General features: G+C 44.5%; 1 protein-coding gene across 1 annotated transcript in view; it reads right to left on the bottom strand.

Annotated features, from left to right (window-relative positions):
- The window catches only part of ITGA2 (integrin subunit alpha 2), a 280,739-nt gene that overhangs the window by 90,292 nt on the left and 166,572 nt on the right, over positions 1 to 23,875 (bottom strand). The window contains exons 16-19 of the mRNA XM_063961900.1: positions 23,062 to 23,201; positions 19,853 to 20,007; positions 13,149 to 13,259; positions 11,012 to 11,094 (exon numbers count right to left, since the gene is read on the bottom strand). Coding sequence (XP_063817970.1) covers positions 11,012 to 11,094; positions 13,149 to 13,259; positions 19,853 to 20,007; positions 23,062 to 23,201 — 489 coding nt within the window. The remainder of the gene's footprint in view (positions 1 to 11,011; positions 11,095 to 13,148; positions 13,260 to 19,852; positions 20,008 to 23,061; positions 23,202 to 23,875) is intronic.

The following is a 23,875-nucleotide window of genomic DNA, read 5'->3' as shown; positions in this document are numbered from 1 at the left end:
AAGTTGGTGATTCCTGATTTACCAGATAGTAATTGTCATGACATTGAACCTGGGGATTATGTAATGATACGAAATTTTCTACGCTCAGGTTGTCTTATTGATAGATGGGAAGGACCATACCAGGTCTTATTGACTAGCACCACAGCATTGAAGGTTGCTGAGAGAGAGACTTGGGTCCATTCATCCCACTGCAAAAAGGTTGCTGATCCAGAGAAGTCCCGTGATAAGGAACAGACGGTAGAGGTTGTATCACTGGAGTGTCTGTTCCAGGAGGACTGAGGTGGCACCTGAGCCTTGAAGATCGAAAGCAGCTGTCGACTCCCCTCTCCCTTTTATTGTTTTTCTCCACTTCCCATCCCCTCTCCCTTAAAATTTCTTTTTCCCCCTTCTCATTCTTCTCTATTTCCTCCTCAAAGATGGACTTGCCCCAAGAGACTGTGATCCGGATTTTGATGTTAACCATGATGTTGACCAGAGCAGTCTGTTCCGGCGAGAGTACCATAGAGGTCGAAAGAGGTTCTGGAATGGGTTCCGATTATGATGATGGAGGCGTAGTTTTCCAAGATCAACCAAACCAACAAGCAAAGGCGAGTATCAGAAAACGATCCGATAGAAGAAATTGTGATGGATTGTTAGCTGAAGAAAATTGTATCTGTAGGCTCTGTGATAATCTGGTTGAAGATGGATGCATAAAGAAATGCCAATCCAGTTTTAATATCCATATGGACCGGCATCCATTGAGTGACTATCACTCCTTAGTGGGTAACGTATTAAACCAAACAGATTGTTGGGTATGCTCTCAAGTACCTCAGGGTCACAGCAAATCAGGGCTAGTACCATTTCCTTTAACGTTAGGGGAGGTACTTGAGCTAAGTGGTGGGAGACCGGTGGACCGAAAGGTTTAACATCTCCAGCCCTCCTAGTTTGAAGCTCCACCAATACCATGTGGATAGGTCCCTCTTATGTTTTAATATCTCCAATCCCCGTAAGCCGGGAAATTGGGAAGTGTCATGGAGCAACCTTACCATGACCTTTTCACACAGAGCAGATAGAATGCCTACAGATACAGAGCTCGTACGCCACATAGCCAGTAGAGGAAAATCTTTCCGGTATCGATATACCTTAGGAAATAGGATTACTAGAGTTGGAGAGGTATCACCAGGATACTGTGCACATATCGTACAAACCGATACGTGCATTAAGCAGATGGAAGAATTAGGGTCAGGAGATTTCACCTGGAAGGTTTGTAACATGATCATGTCCTTCTCCGTCCCTTATGTTCTCCCCGATGATGCATATTTCATATGCGGGAGAAAGGCGTACAAGTGGCTTGCCCCAAACTCTGAAGGATTGTGTTATATTGGAAAAGTGTTGCCTGAAGTGATGACTGTTACACATGACAAAATGAAGGACATACACCGTGGTGCCCAAGCTCCTTATACTCACACTCATTACGAGCACCGAGTTAAAAGACAACTGTCAGAAAGGTTAGAGCATCCGGCCTCTGATCTTATCCATGAATCCACCGGGATTCAGGTTCTGGTAGCGTTAGATTTCACTCGTACCGCTCGAGGAGTGATGAATTATAGATACATTTCCGCACTCGCCAATTTGTTAGATAATATCACTGAAATGTATGATGACACGTTTAGATACACTGGAAGAGAACTTCAAGCTTACAAAACAGAACTAGTTCAGCATAGGATGGTTCTTAATTATCTTACAGCAGTAACAGGCGGATATTGTGTTACATTGGCAACACAGTACGGCATAAAGTGTTGCACGTATATCACAAATAGCACCGAGGATCCGGTAGAGGTCATAGACCAAAAGATGGACGATATTCTCCAATTGAAGTGGGAATTTCGTCGAAAACACAATCTCACCCTTGCTGCTGTAGGTAATGAGCTGACTGGTTGGGTGTCATGGTTGAACCCGCGAAATTGGTTCTCCGGTTTAGGAGACTGGGCTCAAGGAGTCATAATGGATGTTGGAAAGTTTCTACTATGTATCCTGGGTGTCGTTATATCGATTGGATTGATATTTAGATGCGGGCAGGCTTTAATGAGGTGCAAACAAAGTACAAGAGTGATGAGCTTGAGGAGCGAGGAAACTGTAATTAACCTGGATTTGATTTATGACCCAATGATAGAAACCAGGATGTGATGAAAATGCGATTATACGGTCCGTTTCTTTCACCTGTTTTTCTGCTTTTCTCCAAGATACAAAGACCCCCTTGGACGAGGAAGTTGACGAGACGCTGTACAGACAACAGACAAGCACCAAAGATGAAGTTCTGACAACCTATGATATGGACACTTGATGAACTTTGCCATGGATCCCCAGTTTCCCTAGTACTTTTAAACTCACGCTAGCCCAACATTTTTTGTAAATCTGATGGCTCAGACAAAGCTATTTGCTCACGCCCAAGGAGCAATACAGCGCAAAGAAGACGACTCTCAACAGATACCGAACACAACTTCAACGACAGATGTACATTTCCCTGACATAGAATATCATTGCATTTTCCATAAGTGTTCTTTATCTTCATCTCTTCAACCCTCAGGTAATGACACACATAGACGATAGGTAGTACAGGCACAGATATCAGCAACCACATACCTCCCCCATTCATGTATCATCAACTAAAATGTGCATCCCCATTTTGTTACAACTGAAAGCCGAAATGAGCTCGGTAGAGTTTGACAGCCCATCCACAGACCCTTAGTACGGGATAAGAAGGAATTCAAATGTATACTTCGCAATACCTCGAAGCTTGATTTACCACACGTACGGCACGATGATACATGACCCTCCAAACATGGACTCATACACACATGCTTCTACTTTCTCACTAGGTCATACCCTTTTCACACCTACTCCTCTCTTCTTCCTTACCCCACCATGGAAATCAATTAACCCCTGACTTACATTTTTCTCCTTAAATATTTTAGAAGGTGGCAGTTATTATTGACTGCCAAAGGGTGGACTGTCAAAGTCAGAAAAATGTCTCTATGCACGTTGCCATATTTGCACCGCACACTGGTCCGCGCTGCGCATGCGTACGCTCTCCCGTGAAGGCGCATACCCGCAATAGCGTGCACTCGCAGGCGCGGTATGCGTATTTACGGTAGAGTTTATGTAGTCGTAGCGTGCGACTCATTCGTTACATATTTTCACAATTAATGTAGTTTATAGATCATGATCCCTTTGATAGTTTCTGAAAGTTTGGTTAATATAGAAGGTCCCTGTTTAAAGGAATCCCTCTTTGTATTGTACGAAGGGTCTAACAGGAATCATACAGCAGTGTTTGGTACCCATCGGAAGAGTATTTAATTAGTAATATTCCGGTGTTGGTTTGGAGCGTATTAATCGCTCGTGCGAATAGTTATGGACATAAGAAGTTTATGTCCATTTCTATTATTTACTCATACTCAGGTATGCGGCGGGAAACCCAGTTTCCCACCCACCTGAGCTGTTGGAAATCGTCACAGCCCACCTGTATGAATCACCCTATGACCTTTTGTTGTGATACAGGGTCGAATTCCTTCATCCAATGGACAATGGGATTGTAGGGACTATGAGATTGCATTGTGTGTGGGGCATAAATAGGCAGGCCGACCATATCCAACTTCACTCTCTCATCAACGGTTATCTGCTGATAGCCGGGAGCTGGATATCGAGGCGCATGCGATCATACCCTTTGTGCGTAAGTTTTCTCTCCGTAATCATTGTCTTTCTGTGAGCCAATTTCTCTCATCTCTCTCCGTCTCTCTCTCTCTCTCTCTCTCTCTCCTCTTTTCTCTTATATCTCTCATAGTATTGTATTGTATTGCATTTAGGTCAGAGTAGTATTGTCTTTTTTGTATTTGTTGTTTAGTTCTGTGGTTAGGAAGTCTCTGTTATATTGTAGTGTATCATTTGTACTGTTATCCCCTTTATACAAGTATATTAGAGATAATACAGTTAATAGGCTTTGGACCCTAAACCAGTATCTGTGTATTTTCTATAGTGTTAAGTGTTCACTTGAGCGTCGGTAACGCTCAAGCAGCTTTGTAGTTAGTCAGGTTACACAAGGTTGCACTTACACCCTGTATTCACATTAAGGTATTCTGTGTATTTCATTGGTATAAGGTTTAGACATAAAGGTATAGCATTGTGAGCGTCTGCACCGCTGGTGACCTCCTCGTGGTCTCGAGCGTAAGCTACGCCATAGCAAATCATTACTCTAGTCATAGCCAATAACGTGTCCTGTGATCACTGGGCCGCGAGCGAACGTGACGCCTGAGCGTCTCGCCTACGGCTGAGCGATCGTTACGCAGATAGCGTACCCTTACGGTACTTCTTAAGCAAAACAGCGTACAGTGTTCTTAGACTTCATAACGGGTTGTTTATACGACAAAGGAATTTAGCATTGTCACCATATTGAATTTAAAATCCCTGAACCTATACTTAAAACGGTTCAAGTTCAAAATGGAATCGCTCAGAGCGGTTATCGCCAGCCTGGAAGGGGGGGATTTTATGGTATCCCTGGACATAAAGGATGCATACCTTCATGTTCCCATATATCCACCTCATCAGGCGTACCTGAGATTTGCGGTACAGGATTGTCATTACCAATTTCAGACGTTGCCGTTTGGGCTTTCCACGGCCCGAGGATTTTCACAAAGGTAATGGCGGAAATGATGGTACTCCTGCGCAAGCAGGGTGTCACAATTATCCCGTACTTGGACGATCTCCTCATAAAAGCGAGATCACGAGAGAAGTTACTGAACAGTGTGTCACTTTCAGTGAAGGTGTTACAGAAACACGGCTAGATTCTCAATATCCCGAAGTCGCAGCTGATTCCTACGACTCGTCTGAGCTTCTTGGGCATGGTTCTGGACACAGACCAGAAAAAGGTTTTTCTCCCGATAGAAAAGGCTCAGGAACTCATGACTCTAGTCAAGAACCTATTGAAGCCAAAACAAGTGTCTGTGCATCATTGCACTCAAGTCCTGAGAAAAATGGTGGCAACATACGAGGCCATTCCCTTCGGCAGGTTCCATGCAAGGACTTTCCAATGGGACCTATTAGACAAGTGGTCCGGATCACATCTACAAATTCATCAGCGGATCACCCTGTCCCCCAGGGCCAGGGTATCTCTCCTGTGGTGGCTGCAGAGTGCTCACCTTTTGGAAGGACGCAGGTTCGGCATTCAGGATTGGATCCTGGTGACCACGGACGCGAGCCTCAGAGGGTGGGGAGCAGTCACAAGGGGAAGAAACTTCCAAGGACTCTGGACAAGTCAAGAGACTTGTCTTCACATCAACATCCTGGAACTGAGGGCCATATACAACGCCCTACGTCAGGCGGAGAACTTACTTTGCGACCAACCAGTTCTGATCCAGTCAGACAACATCACCGCAGTGGAACCAGAGGGATTTTTGGGGTATTTGAAATGTGCGCAGGGCAGCTTTAACAAGTGTAAATTGTCTAATGGGATGCCACCACACCCCACAAAAACAGAAATTCAATACAGAAGGAAGACAATTTTTTCTCAGTATAAGCGCCCAGTAGGAATATCAAATGAAAATAAAGTATACGTCCCTTTAGGGTAGTCAACAGTGAAGATCCTCAGTAGTTCAGCGAGAGTTCTCAGTTGATGTAATTTAGTGTCCAGTCATTGTTACATGGAAAAAAACAGAACATGCAATGTGTACTATTGTTTCTTAAATGGTATTCAAAGAAAGTCCTTTTATCCCATCAGTATAAGGAAAGCAGTGACATGAATAGGGGGTCTGTATCGAGTGCGTACCCCAACTCACACTGGGAAGAACGAATGTGTGCACATAAAGGTTTCTTTTTAAAACTCTTCACCCTTTCTGTGTGTCTTCCACCAAAAAGTATGCATAGATGAGCATACCTAAACTCACTTAAAAGTGAAGATGCGACAAGTGTATAAAGGTATCTTTCACATATACTTCTATGTCAAAATAAGAATGCGTACCACACTCACAGAATGAAGTGTGGAGATATTCCTATCAAGGTATCTTTTGGATCCCCAGATGTTTCGGACCTCAAGATGCCAGTACGTATTTGGACAGTTATAAATCCAAAAAGACAAAAATGGTGCCAATCAATCCATTTTTTAAAAAAAGTTTTAATTGATACAAAATCCCATAGCCGGGAGAAGGGTATATACAAATAAAAACACTCCACAACAGGAGAATAAAAATATGGAAGCTCGAATTTGCAGACACAAAAACAGTTTTTGCTAAAAAATCTTATATTCCGTCATAAGATGCATCAAATGATAAAAATACCTTGAAGGCTGGTTCTTAGGAGAAGCACAGTGCCCAAAGTTGTGGACGCGTTTCGGCTCAACGGGAGCCTTCCTCAAGACATGTCTTGAGGAAGGCTCCCGTTGAGCCGAAACGCGTCGACAACTTTGGGCACTGTGCTACTCCTAAGAACCAGCCTTCAAGGTATTTTTATCATTTGATGCATCTTATGACGGAATATAAGATTTTTTAGCAAAAACTGTTTTTGTGTCTGCAAATTCGAGCTTCCATATTTTTATTCTCTTGTTGTGGAGTGTTTTTATTTGTATATACCCTTCTCCCGGCTATGGGATTTTGTATCAATTAAAACTTTTTAAAAAAAATGGATTGATTGGCACCATTTTTGTCTTTTTGGATTTATAACTGTCCAAATACGTACTGGCATCTTGAGGTCCGAAACATCTGGGGATCCAAAAGATACCTTGATAGGAATATCTCCACACTTCATTCTGTGAGTGTGGTACGCATTCTTATTTTGACATAGAAGTATATGTGAAAGATACCTTTATACACTTGTCGCATCTTCACTTTTAAGTGAGTTTAGGTATGCTCATCTATGCATACTTTTTGGTGGAAGACACACAGAAAGGGTGAAGAGTTTTAAAAAGAAACCTTTATGTGCACACATTCGTTCTTCCCAGTGTGAGTTGGGGTACGCACTCGATACAGACCCCCTATTCATGTCACTGCTTTCCTTATACTGATGGGATAAAAGGACTTTCTTTGAATACCATTTAAGAAACAATAGTACACATTGCATGTTCTGTTTTTTTCCATGTAACAATGACTGGACACTAAATTACATCAACTGAGAACTCTCGCTGAACTACTGAGGATCTTCACTGTTGACTACCCTAAAGGGACGTATACTTTATTTTCATTTGATATTCCTACTGGGCGCTTATACTGAGAAAAAATTGTCTTCCTTCTGTATTGAACATCACCGTAGTGGCTCATGTAAACCGCCAAGGCGGCACAAGGAGCAGGGTGGCAATGGCGGAAGCCACCAAGATTCTTCGCTGGGTGGAAAATCATGTAAGCGTACTGTAAGCTGTGTTCATTCCGGGAGTGGACAACTGGGAAGCAGACTTCTTCAGCAGACACGACCTGCATCCAGGGGAGTGGGGACTTCATCGGGAAGTCTTCGCACAGATTGCAAGTCAGTGGGGACTGCCCCAGATAGACATGATGGCATCCCGTCTCAACAAAAAGCTACAGAGGTATTGCGCCAGATCAAAAGATCCTCAGGCGGTAGCAGTAGACGCCCTAGTGACACCGTGGGTGTTCCAGTCGGTGTATGTGTTTCCGCCTCTTCCTCTCATACCCAAGGTATTGAGAATAATAAGAAAAAGAGGAGTGAGAACAATTCTCATTGTTCCAGATTGGCCAAGAAGGACCTGGTATCCGGATCTGCTGGAAATGCTCACAGAAGATCCGTGGCCTCTTCCTCTACGACAGGACCTGTTACAACAGGGGCCATGTCTGTTCCAAGACTTACCGCGGCTGCGTTTGACGGCATGGCGGTTGAACGCCGGATCCTAGCGGAAAAAGGAATTCCGGATGAGGTCATTCCTACGCTGATAAAGGCTAGGTAGGACGTGACAGCTATACATTATCACTGTATATGGCGAAAATATGTTTCTTGGTGTGAGGCCAGGAATGCTCCTACGGAAGAATTCCATCTGGGCCGTTTCCTGCACTTCCTACAAACTGGAGTGAATTTGGGCCTAAAGTTAGGATCCATTAAGGTTCAGATTTCGGCCTTATCCATTTTCTTTCAAAAAGAATTGGCTTCTCTCCCAGAAGTACAGACTTTTGTAAAGGGAGTGCTGCATATTCAGCCTCATTTTATACCTCCGGTGGCGCCTTGGGACCTTAACGTGGTGTTGAGTTTCCTTAAGTCACACTGGTTTGAACCACTTCAAACGGTGGAGTTAAAATATCTCACTTGGAAGGTGGTCATGTTATTAGCCTTGGCTTCGGCTAGGCGAGTGTCGGAATTGGCGGCTTTGTCTCATAAAAGCCCCTATCTGGTTTTCCATATGGATAGGGCGGAATTGCGGACCCGTCCTCAATTCTTGCCTAAGGTGGTGTCATCTTTTCATATGAACCAACCTATTTTGGTGCCTGTGGCTACACGAGATTTGGAGGATTCTGAGTCCCTTGATGTAGTCAGGGCTTTGAAAATATGTGGCCAGAACGGCTAGAGTCAGGAAAACGGAAGCACTGTTTGTCCTGGCGCCCCTGCTTCGAAGCAGACTATTGCTCGCTGGATCTGTAATACCATCCAGCAAGCGCATTCTACGGCGGGATTGCCGTTACCAAAATCAGTCAAGGCCCATTCCACTAGGAAGGTGGGCTCATCTTGGGCAGCTGCCCGAGGGGTCTCGGCACTACAACTGTGCCGAGCTGCTACTTGGTCGGGTTCAAACACCTTTGCAAAATTCTATAAGTTTGATACCCTGGCTGAGGGGGACCTACGGTTTGCTCAATCGGTGCTGCAGAGTCATCCGCACTCTCCCGCCCGTTTGGGAGCTTTGGTTTAATCCCCATGGTCCTTACGGAGTCCCCAGCATCCTCTAGGACGTTAGAGAAAATAAGATTTTAAACCTACCGGTAAATCTTTTTCTTGTAGTCCGTAGAGGATGCTGGGCGCCCGTCTTAAGTGCGGACTACTTCTGCGAGACTTGTATATACTTTTGCTTACATAAGGGTTATGTTATAGTTCCATCAGGTTGGACTGATGCTACGTTATTTTTTCATACTGTTAACTGTTTACTTGATACACAAGTTATACGGTGTGATTGGTGTGGCTGGTATGAATCTTGCCCTTGGATTAACAAAAATCCTTTCCTCGTACTGTCCATCTCCTCTGGGCACAGTTTCTCTAACTGAGGTCTAGAGGAGGGGCATAGAGGGAGGAGCCAGTGCACACCCAGACCTAAAGTCTTTCTAAAAGTGCCCATGTCTCCTGCGGAGCCCGTCTATCCCCATGGTCCTCACGGAGTCCCCAGCATCCTCTACGGACTACGAGAAAAAGATTTACCGGTAGGTTTAAAATCTTATTATCAGTATAATGCGTTATATTTATTTTTATTTATTTATTAGCAGTTTCTTATATAGCGCAGCATATTCCGTTGCGCTTTACAGTTATAGTCAAATAAGACTTATGTGAACAAAAACCATTTCCAATTTTTAAGAGTAATTTTACTATGTTCAACCATTTAAGATTGTTGATAATCATGTTATTCATTGTGAGGCTAATTTAGGGGTAGATTTACTAAAGCTTCAAGTGGAGGGTTGCCCATAGCAACTAAATCAGATTTGGTCTATCATTTTCTAGAATGAAAATGATAGCTTAAATGGATTGGTTGCTATGGGCAACACCTCTACTTTTCATTTTTGGAAGCTTTGGTAAGTTTATCCCTTAGAGTTGGAGATATGTCTGTATTTTTGTGTAAATATTATATTATTTAAGACAAGATAAGAGAAATGGATTTGACAGTGAGTACCATAAATCCTATTTTCTCTGGCATCCAGTCTGGGAAACACTGGATGAACATGGGGATGTTCCAAAGATGCCCCCTAAGGGAAGGTACACTCAGCTATGGCTTTTCGCCCCAAAACCAGCATCTCTGGCTACAAAAACATTCAATTTGTAGAACTTAGTGAAAGTATGGACTGAAGACCAGGTGGCCACTCTGCAGCACTGCTCCACAGAGGCGCTCACTGATCTTGTAGAATGGGCCACCAGCGATGCGGAATTGGGGCCCCTTCTGAAATGTATGGTTATTGTATGTTCACAGTGATACATCTGGCCACCTACTGTTTGGCCGCTATCAGTCAGATCTATCCACATGGAGTAGATCTGCAGAGCTCAGGCAACATCATGGAGATCAAGAGAATCTCCACGGCCTGAAGACATGTCAGCCAGAATCTCAATGTCCTGGATGAAATGAAAACACAAAGTGAAAGTTTGTTGAAATGGAGGTGGGGAGTGCAGAGCAGCTCTGTCTCTATGGCGGGGATGAACGCCATTGTGGTCAAAGCAGGGACAATTGCCTTGCCTGTGACAATTGGAACACTTCAGTCACCAAGGCGAGATTCGCTCAAGTCCAGCAGACAAAAAGTTGCAGCCGGAAGGTCTGTGAATGGAGATGCGTCAATAGAATTGCTTTGAATCAAGACACTATTTCTGATGTGCAAACATTCACACTAAAGTTATTTTGTCAGAAGCCAATTAAGCTGCTAGAATGTTTTTTTGCAGTGTGGGAGGAACTGGAGTACTATGAGGCCATGCAACCATGGGACATACAAAATCTATACAACTAGGGTCCTGGTTGAAACTGAACTCATGACCACAATGCTTTGTGGCAGCAATGCTAACTATTGTGCCACCATGTTCCCAGCACTTTTGCCATCACTTACAATGTTAAGCCATATCTTTATGTTATGTCCCTGTGCTTTTGTGGGGTGCAGTCATATACACTAACAACATCTGACATGAATCTGGCACAAATGTGTTTCATTCGGATGAATCTTGCTATGCGTCTCACTGGACATATGAGCATATAATAGGGTTTCTGTAAGTGTGTTGTTTCCTATGTACATGGACATACGTCCAGCTATATGAGCCCCAATGTGCTTCCATAGACCAATGTAAAGTATAGTAACAGTAGACAACTTACACATCCTTTGGTTTCTGCTCAACCTGAAGTGAGAGGTCAGAGATACACACTCCATCGTCTCCACACTCCTTTAGGAAGGGGATCTAATGCAGAACATAAAACCAAATGTAAATTCATCCTTCTCCCAAACACATCACTTTCCCATCTCAACCTATGGGCCTAATTCAGAGCTGATCACAGCAGCAAACTATTCTCTAATGGGCAAAACCATGTGCACTGCAGAGGGGGCAGATGTAACATGTGCAGAGAGACTTAGATTTGGGTGGGGTGTGTTCAAACTGAAATCTAAATTGCAGTGTAAAAATAAAGCAGCCAGTATTTACCCTGCACAGAAACAAGATAACCCACCCACATCTAACTCTCTCTGCACGTTACATTGCCCCTGCCCCCCCCCCACATTGCAGATGGTTTTGCCCATTACAGAAAGATTTTGCTGCTGCGATCAGGTCTGAATTAGACCCTATATTCATGACAATACAGCCTATTAATTCAGTTGTTGCCTCGTGCCTCAAAAGAGTCATGAGTTCCTTGTGAATTTAGAATCCCAATATCAGTTCAGAAGACAAAATAGCTACCATTATTCTGTGTACAAGATACACCTTGATAATATATATTTCTATAAGCATATAACATTTGATAATATTAGTCATATACAATTATACAGTAATTACAATGCTGTAGCAGAGGGCGAGGTGCAGGGCCATCTTAACGTACAGGCACCCTGGGCAGCTGCCCAGGGCCCCACTATTTATAGGGGTCTTTTAGCAGGGGCAGGCTGGTGCCTCTGGAGCTTCGAAGGAGGGTACAGAACGCTGCCCACAATCAGAATGACGAGGCAGCGATCTCTACCTTCCAGCCTGCAGCTAGACAGTGAGGGGCTGTCAGCATTCTGATTGGTCGATGGCTGTAGCTAGTCACCCATTGCAGGAGGGGTAATTTATATATATATATTTTTATTAATTTATTCCTGTAAATGGTTTGATAGGTGCACCAGTACATTGCCCAGAGCCTACAATGCTGTTAAGACCGTCCTAGCGAAACACCCCCAGCCACATATGACATCATCCTAGGGATGCGCCATTCTATGTAGCTGGATTTCTCTCAGGCTAGCTAGAAACAGGTGGCGCTCCATTGGCATTGCACCCTGCCTGGCAATGTCGGTCATCCACCCTTCATTAGTGTTCACGCTAGGCTGTTTTAGCAGGGCGCTGCGCCCTGCGCGATTTTTTAAGGGCAAAATCCGCCCTGCCCCTTCTGCGGCGCCCTGCTAGAACAGCGGCCCGCTTCCTGCCCTCCCAGCGTGTAAAGATGCCGTGCGCATGCGCGCGGCATTAATTCACGCTGTGAGAGAGAGCTTGGGGGAAGCCCAGCACCTCCGTAGGTGCTGGGCACGCCCCCAACAGTGACGCCGCCGGCCGCCCACGCCCCCTGTTTTATCGTCTGTGGGCTGAACCGCCCACTTTTATTACGTGCAATGATCACGCCCCCCTATTTTGCGTGGCCACGCCCCTTTTTCAGCGCACACGCTTGTGCCCCTCACAGTCCGGCACCCTGCCCTGCCCAAATCCTAGAGTGAACACTAATTCATTATGGCCCTGTATAGTTACCAAGGTTCCATTATTTTAATTTCTATTCCTAATACCACACTCCCTTTTCATATCCTCCTAATATACAGATGGGTCCACATTTATCTTGACCTTTAATAGGATTAACTGAGACTGGCCAGTCGAACTTAATCCCCTGCTGTAATGATTTAATCCCCTGCTGTATTGTTTTCTGTATTGTAGTTCAGATGAGAACAATAGATGAATGGCTTATGCTAATAAGTCATGTTGTGCCTAGGCGCAGAAAACTAGTCAAGATAACCGTGGACCTATCTGTAGGTTATCATTGCATAATCAAACACTAATACTATTATGTAATAGCTGCATGAGCAGGATAGGGAAGATGAACCACTGGTCACACATCTGAAGACACCATAGAGCAGCTTTATATTAGTAGCTGGTTCTCTACAAGTAGTGCACAAGTGGAATAAAGCAAGTGTCTCTCGCTGCAGTATGAGCTGGGAATAGGAAGTGTCCCCGTCATATAACCTTGAAAATAAACACAGAATGTTATAACATTTTCCTTTACTTACAAACCACTCGCTGGAACCAGACAAATACGGATTTAAAACCGGACTGCTATTGGGTTTCTGAGCGGCGATATTAATGCGCAACGCCAGGGCGCTCTCCGAGTCTGATGTCTCCTGTTCATAGGAATACACAAACGTTTTATAACTAATCAGCAGCTACAGTATAAATACACAAACTATCTGACTTGACAACAAAGTATAAACAAACGTAAACCTATTTATTGTGGTTTTCATACTGTATATGTCAACTTTTTAGTATTTGTAGTATTGTTTACATTTTAGGAGATTGTTTATATTTACGTTTTATAATTGACAGTATGTATAATTGGTAGCAGCAATATTTTCTCTTTCATCAATGAAATTTTATGTTTACGTAAGATATGTTGTATAATTGGTGGCAGCATTATTCTCTCTTTCATCAATGAGCTGATGTTCTAATTACGGCTTTGCTGGAATTAAATATGTTCGTCTAGTAGCTGCGAGTGGAAAGCTGCTATTTATGGTTACCAATCTACATACTTTGGAAACAGCTGGAGTCGTCTGATTGGCCGGCCGTTCACGCCGGAATTTAAAGTTATTACGTTCTGAAATAGAAACACTTGAATTCTGCCCGAGACACTCACTATTTAATTCTTCCTAATGCAACTGTACAAATCAATTAAAATTCAATTATATCTAGAAGTGAGTCAACCACACAGAGGGTTGTATTACTTGTCACAGTCACATCCATGTGTCAGTCATATGTATGAGATGGGAGAAATCTGGAAGCAATTTGAAGTGATATCTACAGAGGAAATCAGAATAGTAAAGGCCTTGTGGTCTGTTAGATCTTTATAGCAGTCTAACAGCGATAAACCATTCCTGTCTGTTATTTGGTTAAAGTCACTGGATAACTTCAATTATGGGAGGCAAAATAAAAATTGATGGCTCCAGTAGGTATCATATAAACCAAGGAAGTCACTTGCATGAGGCAGCAGTTTAATGCTGCACTACCATACAGGGGTGTGAGCTCATACCAGGAGACTGGAGGCTAGATGGTTGAGCAATAGAGAACGTCAGGAAAGTAGCGGAAGGCGCCGCACCATGGAAAGATCCGCTGCTGCTGTGGTGCCCCCCGCTGCCGCGGCCCGCTGTCCGTTGTGAAGGGAAACTAGACGCTACGCGTCTAATTTCCCTTCCTGGAGAGGACCTTCACTGTAATGATGTGCGGTGCGCGTTGACGTAATCGCGCACCGCACAGCAAAGGTCCTCTCCACGAAGGGAACTAGACGCTTAGCGTCAAGTTTACCTTCGTGGAGAGGACCTTTGCTGTGCGGTGCGTGATGACGTCATCGCGCACCGCACATCCTACAACAGTACAGGGGTCGTAACTGACCACGCCCCCTGTATGAAGCCACGCCCCCGAATGCCGCCCGGGGCGCCAGAAGCCCCGGAACCGGCTCTGCATCAGGATGCCCCCTTCAGCTCTCACACCCTTAGTTACAAGGGGCTTCTGCTAGGGCACAGGTTCTCAAACTCGGTCCTCAGGACCCCACACAGTGCATGTTTTGCAGTTCTCACAGAATCACAAGTGAAATAATTAGCTCCACCTGTGGACCTTTTAAAATGGGTCAGTGAGTAATCAATACACCTGTGCACTTGCTGGGTTACCTGCAAAACATGCACTGTGTGGGGTCCTGAGGACCGAGTTTGAGAAACCCTGTGCTAGGGGAATCACCGAGTTACTAAGTCAGGGGCAGAACTCTGGCAGAACTCCTCTTAATGTATGAATGTGATCACCTGTGCTGAAACACCTTTCTTATCCATTAACCTGTTCAAAACAGGTACCGGCAATCATACATTAAGAGAAAAGTCCAGGAGCAGAGCATTCTGTTCCTCCTGGAGAGGGTCATGTTGGGTGGCATGCATTTATCCGTTGTTTATCATTATTAAAATGAAATACTGTAATGAATGGTCTTGCATGCAGCAGTCCACAGGGACATGACCATTAGGTGATGCCAACATACAACCTGTATGTAATTAAATGAATGAATCTAATATAGCAGAGGTGCTAATGAATGTGGTACTATCAGCCACAATCATCACCAACCATCACCAACGGATCGCAGGAGCAGAAGTCCACCTCTGCTTCTGCCAAATCGGCAGCATGGGGCTTCCTTGCGGGAGTGCGTTCGGGTGGGAGCACGTCTGAAACTTTTCAGTAAAATCTGGATTCAATCTGGCCTGGACCCATGGGTCTTACAAATAGTGTCCCATGAGTACAAACTAGAGTTTCAAGACGTCCCCCCATGCCGATTTTTCAAATCGACCTTGCCAGCTTCTCTTCCAGAAAGATAGGCAGTAATAACGACAATTCAAAAATTATGTCAAGATCAGGTCATTGTCCTAGTACCCTTGTCACAGCAAGGAGAAGGTTTTTATTCAAGCCTCTTTGTAGTTCCGAGACCGATTTTAAACCTGAAAAATCTGAATCTCTACCTGAAAAGGGTCAAGTTCAAGATGGGATCCCTGAGGGTAGTCATTTCCAGTCTGGAGGAGGTGGACTTCATGGTGTCAGTAGACATAAATGATGCTTACTTGCATATTCCCATTTATCCTCCTCACCAAGCTTATCTGAGATTCGCAGTACCATGGAAAGATCTGCTGCTGCTGTGGTGCCCCCCGCTGCCGCGGCCCGCTGTCCGTTGTGAAGGGAAACTAGACGCTACGCGTCTAGTTTCCCTTCGTGGGCTGCCCGCTGTGAAGGGAAACTAGATGCTGTGAAGGGAAACTAGCCATTACCAGTTCCAGACGTTGCCGTTTGGACTCTCCACAGCACCGAGGGTATTCACCAAGGTGATGGCGGAGATGATGGTCCTCCTTCGTCAAAAAGGAGTCAATATAATTCCTTATCTGGACGATCTCCTGATAAAAGCGAGATCCAGGGAACAGTTGGTGCAGAACATCGCACTCCTTATGTCAATACTCCAACAACACGGTTGGATCATGAATTTTCCAAAGTCGCAGTTGGAACCGACGACAAGATTGTCCTTTTTAGGGATGATTCTGGACACAGAAGTATGGAGAGTATTTCTTCCAGTGGAAATGGCTCTGGAAATCCAGAAAATGGTCATACAAATATTGAAACCAACAAGCGTGTTGATCCATCAATGCATTCGGTTGTTGGGGAAATTGGTAGCGGCCTACTAGGCCATACAGTTTGGCCGATTTCATGCCAGAGTATTCCAGTGGGACCTGTTGGACAAGTGGTCCGGATCCCACCTACACATGCACCGGAAAATAATCCTGTCCCCCAAAGCCAGGATTTCGCTCCTGTGGTGGCTACACAGTTCTCACCTACTAGAGGGACGCAGGTTTGGGATTCACAACTGGGTCCTAATAACCACGGATGCAAGTCTCCGAGGCTGGGGAGCTGTCACACAGGGGGAAAGCTTCCAAGGAAAATGGTCAAGTCAGGAAGCCTGCCTTCACATAAATGTTCTGGAATTGAGAGCCATTTACAACGGCCTTCTACAAGCGGTACATCTTCTTCAAGATCATCCCGTGCAGATCCAGTCGGACAATGTAACAGCAGTCGCGTACATAAACAGGCAAGGTGGAACGAAAAGCAGAGCGGCAATGGAAGAGGTGACAAGGATTCTCCTCTGGGCAGAAAGACATGTAAGAGCTCTGTCAGCAATTTTCATTCCGGGAGTGGACAACTGGGAAGCAGACTTCCTCAGCAGACACGATCTCCATCCAGGAGAGTGGGGCCTCCACCAAGAAGTCTTCGCAGAGGTGACAAGTCTTTGGGGAGTTCCTCAAGTAGACATGATGGCATCTCGTCTCAACAAGAAGCTTCAGAGATATTGTTCCAGGTCGAGAGACCCTCAAGCAATAGCAGTGGATGCACTGGTGACCCAGTGGGTGTTTCGGTCGGTATATGTTTTCCCTCCACTTCCACTGATTCCAAAAGTTCTCAAAATAATAAGAAGAACAAGAGTTCGAGCAATCTTCATTGCCCCAGACTGGCCAAGGAGGGCTTGGTATCCAGATCTTCAGGAGTTGCTCATAGAAGATCCTCGGCCTCTTCCTCCTCGAGAGGACCTACTACAGCAGGAACCATGTGTGTATCAAGACTTACCGCGGCTACGTTTGACGGCATGGCTGTTGAGCGTCGGATCCTAGCCCGAAAGGGTATTCCCAAGGAAGTCATCCCCACTCTTATTCAGGCCAGGAAAGGAGTAACGTCTAAACATTACCACCGTATTTGGAGAAAATATGTGTCTTGGTGTGAATCCAAGAAGGCTCCTATGGAAGAGTTTGAGTTGGGACGTTTTTCTCCATTTTTCTGCAAGCTGGTGTGGATGCGGGCCTTAGATTGGGGTCAATGAAGGTCCAGATTTCGGCCTTATCAGTTTCTTTAAAAAACAATTGGCCTCCTTTCCAGAAGTTCAGACGTTCGTGAAAGGGGTTCTGCACATCCAGCCTCCATTTGTGCCTCCAGTGGCACCATGGGACCTTAATGTGGTGTTGCAGTTCCTTCAATCAGATTGGTTTGAACCTCTGCAGGAGATAGAATTGAAAGTTTTCACTTGGAAAGTGGTGATGCTTTTGGCCTTGGCATACGCAAGGCGGGTGTCTGAGTTGGGGGCCTTGTCTCACAAGAGCCCTTACCTGGTCTTCCATGACGATAGGGCAGAGTTAAGAACTCGTCAACAATTTCTTCCAACGGTGGTTTCGTCTTTCCATATAAACCAACCTATTGTGGTGCCAGTGGCTACTGACACTTTCACTGAGTCACAGTCTGGTTAGAGCTTTGAAGATTTATGTCGCAAGAACAGCTCGGTTATGGAAAACAGAGGCTCTGTTATTCCTGTATGCTCCCAGCAAGATTGGGTGTCCTGCTTCTAAGCAGACTATTGCACGCTGGATCAGAGGGACAATTCAGCACGCTCATTCTACGGCAGGCTTGCCGGTACCGAAGTCGGTGAAGGCCCATTCTACTAGGAAAGTGGGCTCATCCTGGGCGGCTGTGTAAAAAGGGGGCTCTGCCTGCCGCAATGTGTAAAAAGGGGGACTCTGCTGCCATAATGTATAAAAAAAGGAGACTTTGCCTACCGTAATGTGTAAAAGGGGACTCTGCTGCCATAATGTGTAAAAAAAGGAGACTCTGTCTGCCGTACTGTGTAAAAGGGGATTCTGCCTCTACCTGATGTAATGTGTGTAACTGGCACTACTGTGCGGCGTAATTTGAATAATGGAGACTTCTGTACAGCGTAATATGAATTGGTATTATTTTGTGGTCACGCCCTATCACCATGAAGCCACACCCCTACATTTTGCTGCGCACCTACGGCGCACATTGATCATGTTTTCTATATAGAGAGGGGGCGGGGGCACCAATGCTGTTTCTTGCACACAGCGCTAAAATGTTTAGTTACGGCACTGGTATAGGGACACATCTGTACCTCCATATACCCTCACATGCTAACTGCTCAGCGAGTGTACAGTACCTCATATACCCACATATGCTAACTGCTCAGCCAGTGTACAGTACCTCCATATACCCTCTTATGCTAACTGCTCAGCCTGTGTACCACATACACCCTGACATGCCAACCACACAGCCAGTACACCTTCATATACCATCATATCCAGCATATCTCCACATACATTGACATGACATCTGACTGCCAATATACCATCATATGCCCCCATGCAGCCAGTATACCTGCACATACACTGACATGCCATCGCACTGCCAGTATGGGGTGTAAATTAACAGATCGACAATGTCAATAGGTTGACACCACATGGTTGACTTGCATTAGAAGAACAGTGACAAAAGGTCAACAGTGTTTAAGGTCAACAGATACTGTTCAAAAGGTCAACAAAGGTTGACATGTCAATAGTTGACAAACAAATGGTCTACACATTTTTATTATTATTTTAGCCCAAATCTAAACCTTCCCCTAGTGCCTAACCCTAACAGTTCCCCAGTGCCTGACCCTAACCGTTCCCCAGAGCCTAACCCTAACTCTACCCCTAGTGCCTAACACTAACCATTCCCTCTGATGGCTAACCCTCTGCCTAGTGCATAACCCTAACTGCCCCTCAGTGCCTAACCCTAACTGTCCCCCAGTGCCTAACACAAACCATACCCTCTGACAGCCTAACCCTCTGCCTAGTGCCTAGCCCTAATCCTTAACCTAACTCTACCCTTAACACTAAATATGTTGAAAAAACATGTATCCACATTTTTGTGTTGTCCTTTTCCATGTCGACCTTTTGTACAGGTCAACCTTAAGCATCGTTACCCATACATCTGCCAACCTTTTGTCACTGTCGACCTTTTGTCACTGTCTACCTAGATATTGTCGATCTTTCATCCGGATACTGCCAGTATGCCTCCATATACCATAATATGCCACCGCACAACTAGCATGGGATGTAGGTCAAAAAGGTCTTGGTTTTAATGAAGAGACAATATGCCCCATAATGTAAATGTGCATAGCCAGCTTTTTAACTATTTTAAGCCTATTTACACTAACTTTGGCAATAACCATATATTCTGATGACTCCATCTATGGGTGGGGTGGAGACCAGTGGTACAAACAGTGTACAGAGACATCTACAGCCCTTAGCCAAATCTCCATTCTCTTTCCATGCAATCGTATGGAAGCCATCTGCTTCACAAGTATCCTTTGCAGTTGCTCTGAACATACCTGAACGTTAAAGATGTGTTCAAAACAACTTTCCTCTGTGCTTATGTCAACATTTTTTGTTAGTAATCGGTCGCCATTTTCCTTGAACTGTCCTCTAGACGTCACTCGCGATGACAGCAGATCAGCATCTAGTGTTGCATTGTAAGTGATGGCCACTAAAAAGAAAAAGAAAACCATGATGTCATGAACCTGACTAAATTCTCATATGTTGAAGTAACCAGTCTTACCTCAATCTCCTGTCCTGTGGGCTAGGATTTCCTGCAGCATCCTAGAGTTCACTCAGCTTTGTTCCTGAATTCCTTATTTCATACTCTGACTCCAGAATCTGCTGCACATTCCCAGGCTGGTTGCACAGGGGCACAGATTACAGATTGCAGCAGTGTTCTCAGACCAGTTGTTAATTATATGTGTGCCTGAAGTTTATTCAAGCTCCTGTGTGCAGTCTATGATATTCTCTGACATTGCTGTATTCCATGATTTCCAGCTTCACCAACCTAAGTCTCAGTCCAGCAAGACAGTTAGCCTGCAGCCAATCACAGCCTGGCAGGGGGTTTAAAGGAAGTCTAGCTGCTATAATCTGGGCCTGTGCAACTAGTCACATAGTGTGACAAGTGAACCTGTTTTGCTTCCTCCGTGTGGCACTATCAGGATCAGCATATCCTCAGCCGGTAACCACTCTGATCCTGCATATCCTCAGCCAGTAGCCAGTCTGGTCTAGCAGCATCTCTTCAGCCCATAGCCAGCCCGGTCCAGCTGTATTCCCCTGCCGGTAGCCAGTACGGTCCAGCAGCATTTCTTCAGCCGGTAGCCGGTCCGGTCCAGCTGTATTCCTCAACCGGTAACCAGTCTGGTGCAGCTTTCTTCAGCCGGTAACCAGTCAGGTACATTACCACTGTGTGGTTCATTTCCTTGAACCCATAGCAAACGAGGTTCTCACTGCTACCCAAATCCCATGCAAAAGAGCTATATTCAGCCTCCTCAACTCCAGCTCCAAGCCTCAGATCCTGGACGTTGATCATCACCTGACCCAGGTAACCATGTACACCAATCCGTGACACATGGTTGACAAATACTGGAGAGTTACATTTCCATTGTATGTGATGTAGAAGAACAAAATACAAAACTGATGAAGCTGGAATTTGTCCTGGTGTATATTAAAGCTGGACGTACACCTTAACATTATCTGTCCGATCTGGTTAGAATGAAAATCTGGTAATGTATGGGGGCAAATGACAATCGACCATTTGCTCACAAATGCCACTTAATGGACAAAAACGGTTGATCATACAAATTGATTGCATCAATCATATTAAACCAATTTGTCTGAGAGACCATTTTTGTCTGTTTTACAGCGTTTGGAAGCAAATGGTCAATTGTCATTGGGTCCTGTACATTACCAGATTATCCTTCCAACCAGATAATATGAATGGCCAGTGTAAGAGTATTTGCACATGTCTGCTATATAGGGGTGATTCAGATCTGTAAACAAACCTGATGGTATATGTACAAATCTGATGTTTGGGGAACTGATCCTGCGTAGAGCCAATTCTGTGCAGAAAGGGGTCCTGCATGATCGCTTGCAGTCCACTTTATCTCTCTCCAAGGCTTAGTACATAGGGGGTCATTCAGACCTGATCGCTCGCTAGCGTTTTTTGCAGCGCTGTGATCAGGTCAGAACTGCGCATGCATATAGAATTTGTCGGCAGATAAGAACCACTTGGCCCATCTAGTCTGCCCCTTTTTTTATTTTTTATTATTTTTATCTCTAACCTTATTTGATCCTTATTTCTTTGTAAGGGTATCCTTATGTCTATCCCATGCATGTTTAAATTGCTCTACTGTCTTAGCCTCTACCACCTCTGATGGGAGGCTATTCCACTTGTCCACTACCCTTTCTGTGAAATCATTTTTCCGCAAATTTCCCCTGAACCTCCCCCCCTCCAGTCTCAGTGCATGTCCTCGTGTCCTATTGCTTCTCTTCATTTGGAGAATGTTTCCCTCCTGGACTTTGTTAAGACCCTTGATATATTTGAAAGTTTCTATCATGTCCCCCCTTTCCCTTCTCTGCTCCAAACTATACATATTGAGATTTCTTAGTCTTTCTGGGTATGTTTTGTGATGTAGGCCATGCACCATTTTAGTTGCCCTCCTTTGTACAGTTTCTAATGTATTAATATCCTTTTGAAGATATGGCCTCCAGAACTGAACACAGTATTCTAGATGAGGCCGTACCAATGACCTATACAGTGGCATTATTACTTCTTTCTTTCTGCTGCTGATTCCTCTCCCAATGCAGCCAAGCATCTGACTAGCCTTCCTCACTGCCTTGTTACATTGCTTACCTGCCTTTAAGTCAACTGAAATAGTGACTCCTAGATCCCTTTCCTCCTCAGTAGTTTCCAGTATAGTGCCATTAATACTGTATTTAGCTTTAGGATTTTTGAGACCCAAGTGCATGATTTTGCATTTTTTGGCATTAAACTGTAATTGCCAGACTCTTGACCATTCCTCTAGTCTACCTAGATCCTCAATCATTTGTTTAACCCCACCTGGTGTGTCCACTGCAATGCGCAGGTGCATCGCATGGGTACAAAGCGGATCGTTGCTGTGTGATGGTTTTACGAAGAATTCATTCGTACAGCCGATCACAAGGAGATTGATAGGAAGAAGGCGTTTATGGGTGGCAAATGACCGTTTTCAAGGAGTGTCTGGCAAAATGCAGGCATGTCCAAGCGTTTGCAGGGCGGGTGTCTGACATCAATTCTGGCCCCGGACAGACTGAAGTGATTGCAGCGGCTGAGTAAGTCCTGGGCAACTCAGAAACCGTACAAAGTTTTTTTTGTACCGCTCGGCTGCACATGCGATCTCACACTTGCACACCTAAAATACACTCCTCGGTGGGCGGCGACTATGCGAACGCAGGACTGCAAAAACCAGCTTGCGAGCGATCAAGTCTGAATGACCCCCATAGTCTCCAAAGTCTACTCATCTGCAGAATAAACTGCATGAAAGTGCTGACCTCCGCAGGCTTTATAACTCAAAATCTTGTTAAATTTATAAATGCAATTAGATTTTGAAATTAAATATTTTAGATTTCAAATATGATAGAATCAAGATTACATGCTGTTTTACTAATACAAAAAAAATTATTATAATAATAATAATAATAATAATAATAATAATATAATAAATAAAGTGCAGTTATTCACCTAATTGTTTGCTGGAGCTGGCAGGTCTGAAGTGAGCACTGAAGCAGATTTTTACACTTATCTCACTATTCTTATTTGTGAGAATTATTTTATCCGGACTAAACGAAGCCTTCACCGACACATCCACAATACTCTGCGACCTAAATGGGAAACAAATAGTTATTACCGTAAATAAACAATGATACATAAATAATGCATTTGCACAATAACATGAGAGCATAGAACACTTGACCTGGATACCTGAACATTAAATTATTAGTTTTTTGGTAGGCACAAGGGGTATGCAATAAGTTCCCCGATGTGCAGTGTATAGGTAGAGTTGACAAAATCGGACTTTCTGGTTGTGAACTGTAATCTCTGACTAAAGTTGAAACGTCAGGGCACAGACCTGTATATAAGCAGCACTGCACACCGAAGAAGTCAACACGTTCACTTCCTTCACAAACTAATTTTGGAGCTCAACAGAGGCTACTGGAGAGCCATGATCTTGTAGTGCTGGGCACAACTCAAGCTCTACAAGCGGAGACAAGGTAGGATCAAGGGCCACATGGGCCTGGGGTGGAAAATGTTCAAGGGTCTTTGCTGAGAAGAGGAGGAGCTGTGATCAGTCCAGTGTGGGTGTGGCCAGTGTCAAGTCGGCATGTAATCCCTTCACACTATCAGTAACATGTAATACATCCAGACACCACTCTACCGGATCCTAAACAACAGTAATACACCCCCCACACACAAACCCCATCCTAGACAGCAGTAATATACCCCACACATCACACTACCCCCTTCTAGATAGAGTAATATACCTCCACACCACACT

Source organism: Pseudophryne corroboree, chromosome 1 (assembly GCF_028390025.1).
Source record: "Pseudophryne corroboree isolate aPseCor3 chromosome 1, aPseCor3.hap2, whole genome shotgun sequence".
Taxonomy (NCBI): domain Eukaryota; kingdom Metazoa; phylum Chordata; class Amphibia; order Anura; family Myobatrachidae; genus Pseudophryne; species Pseudophryne corroboree.
Note: the sequence above shows the minus strand (reverse complement) of the source record. Positions and strands in the feature narration are given on the sequence as shown.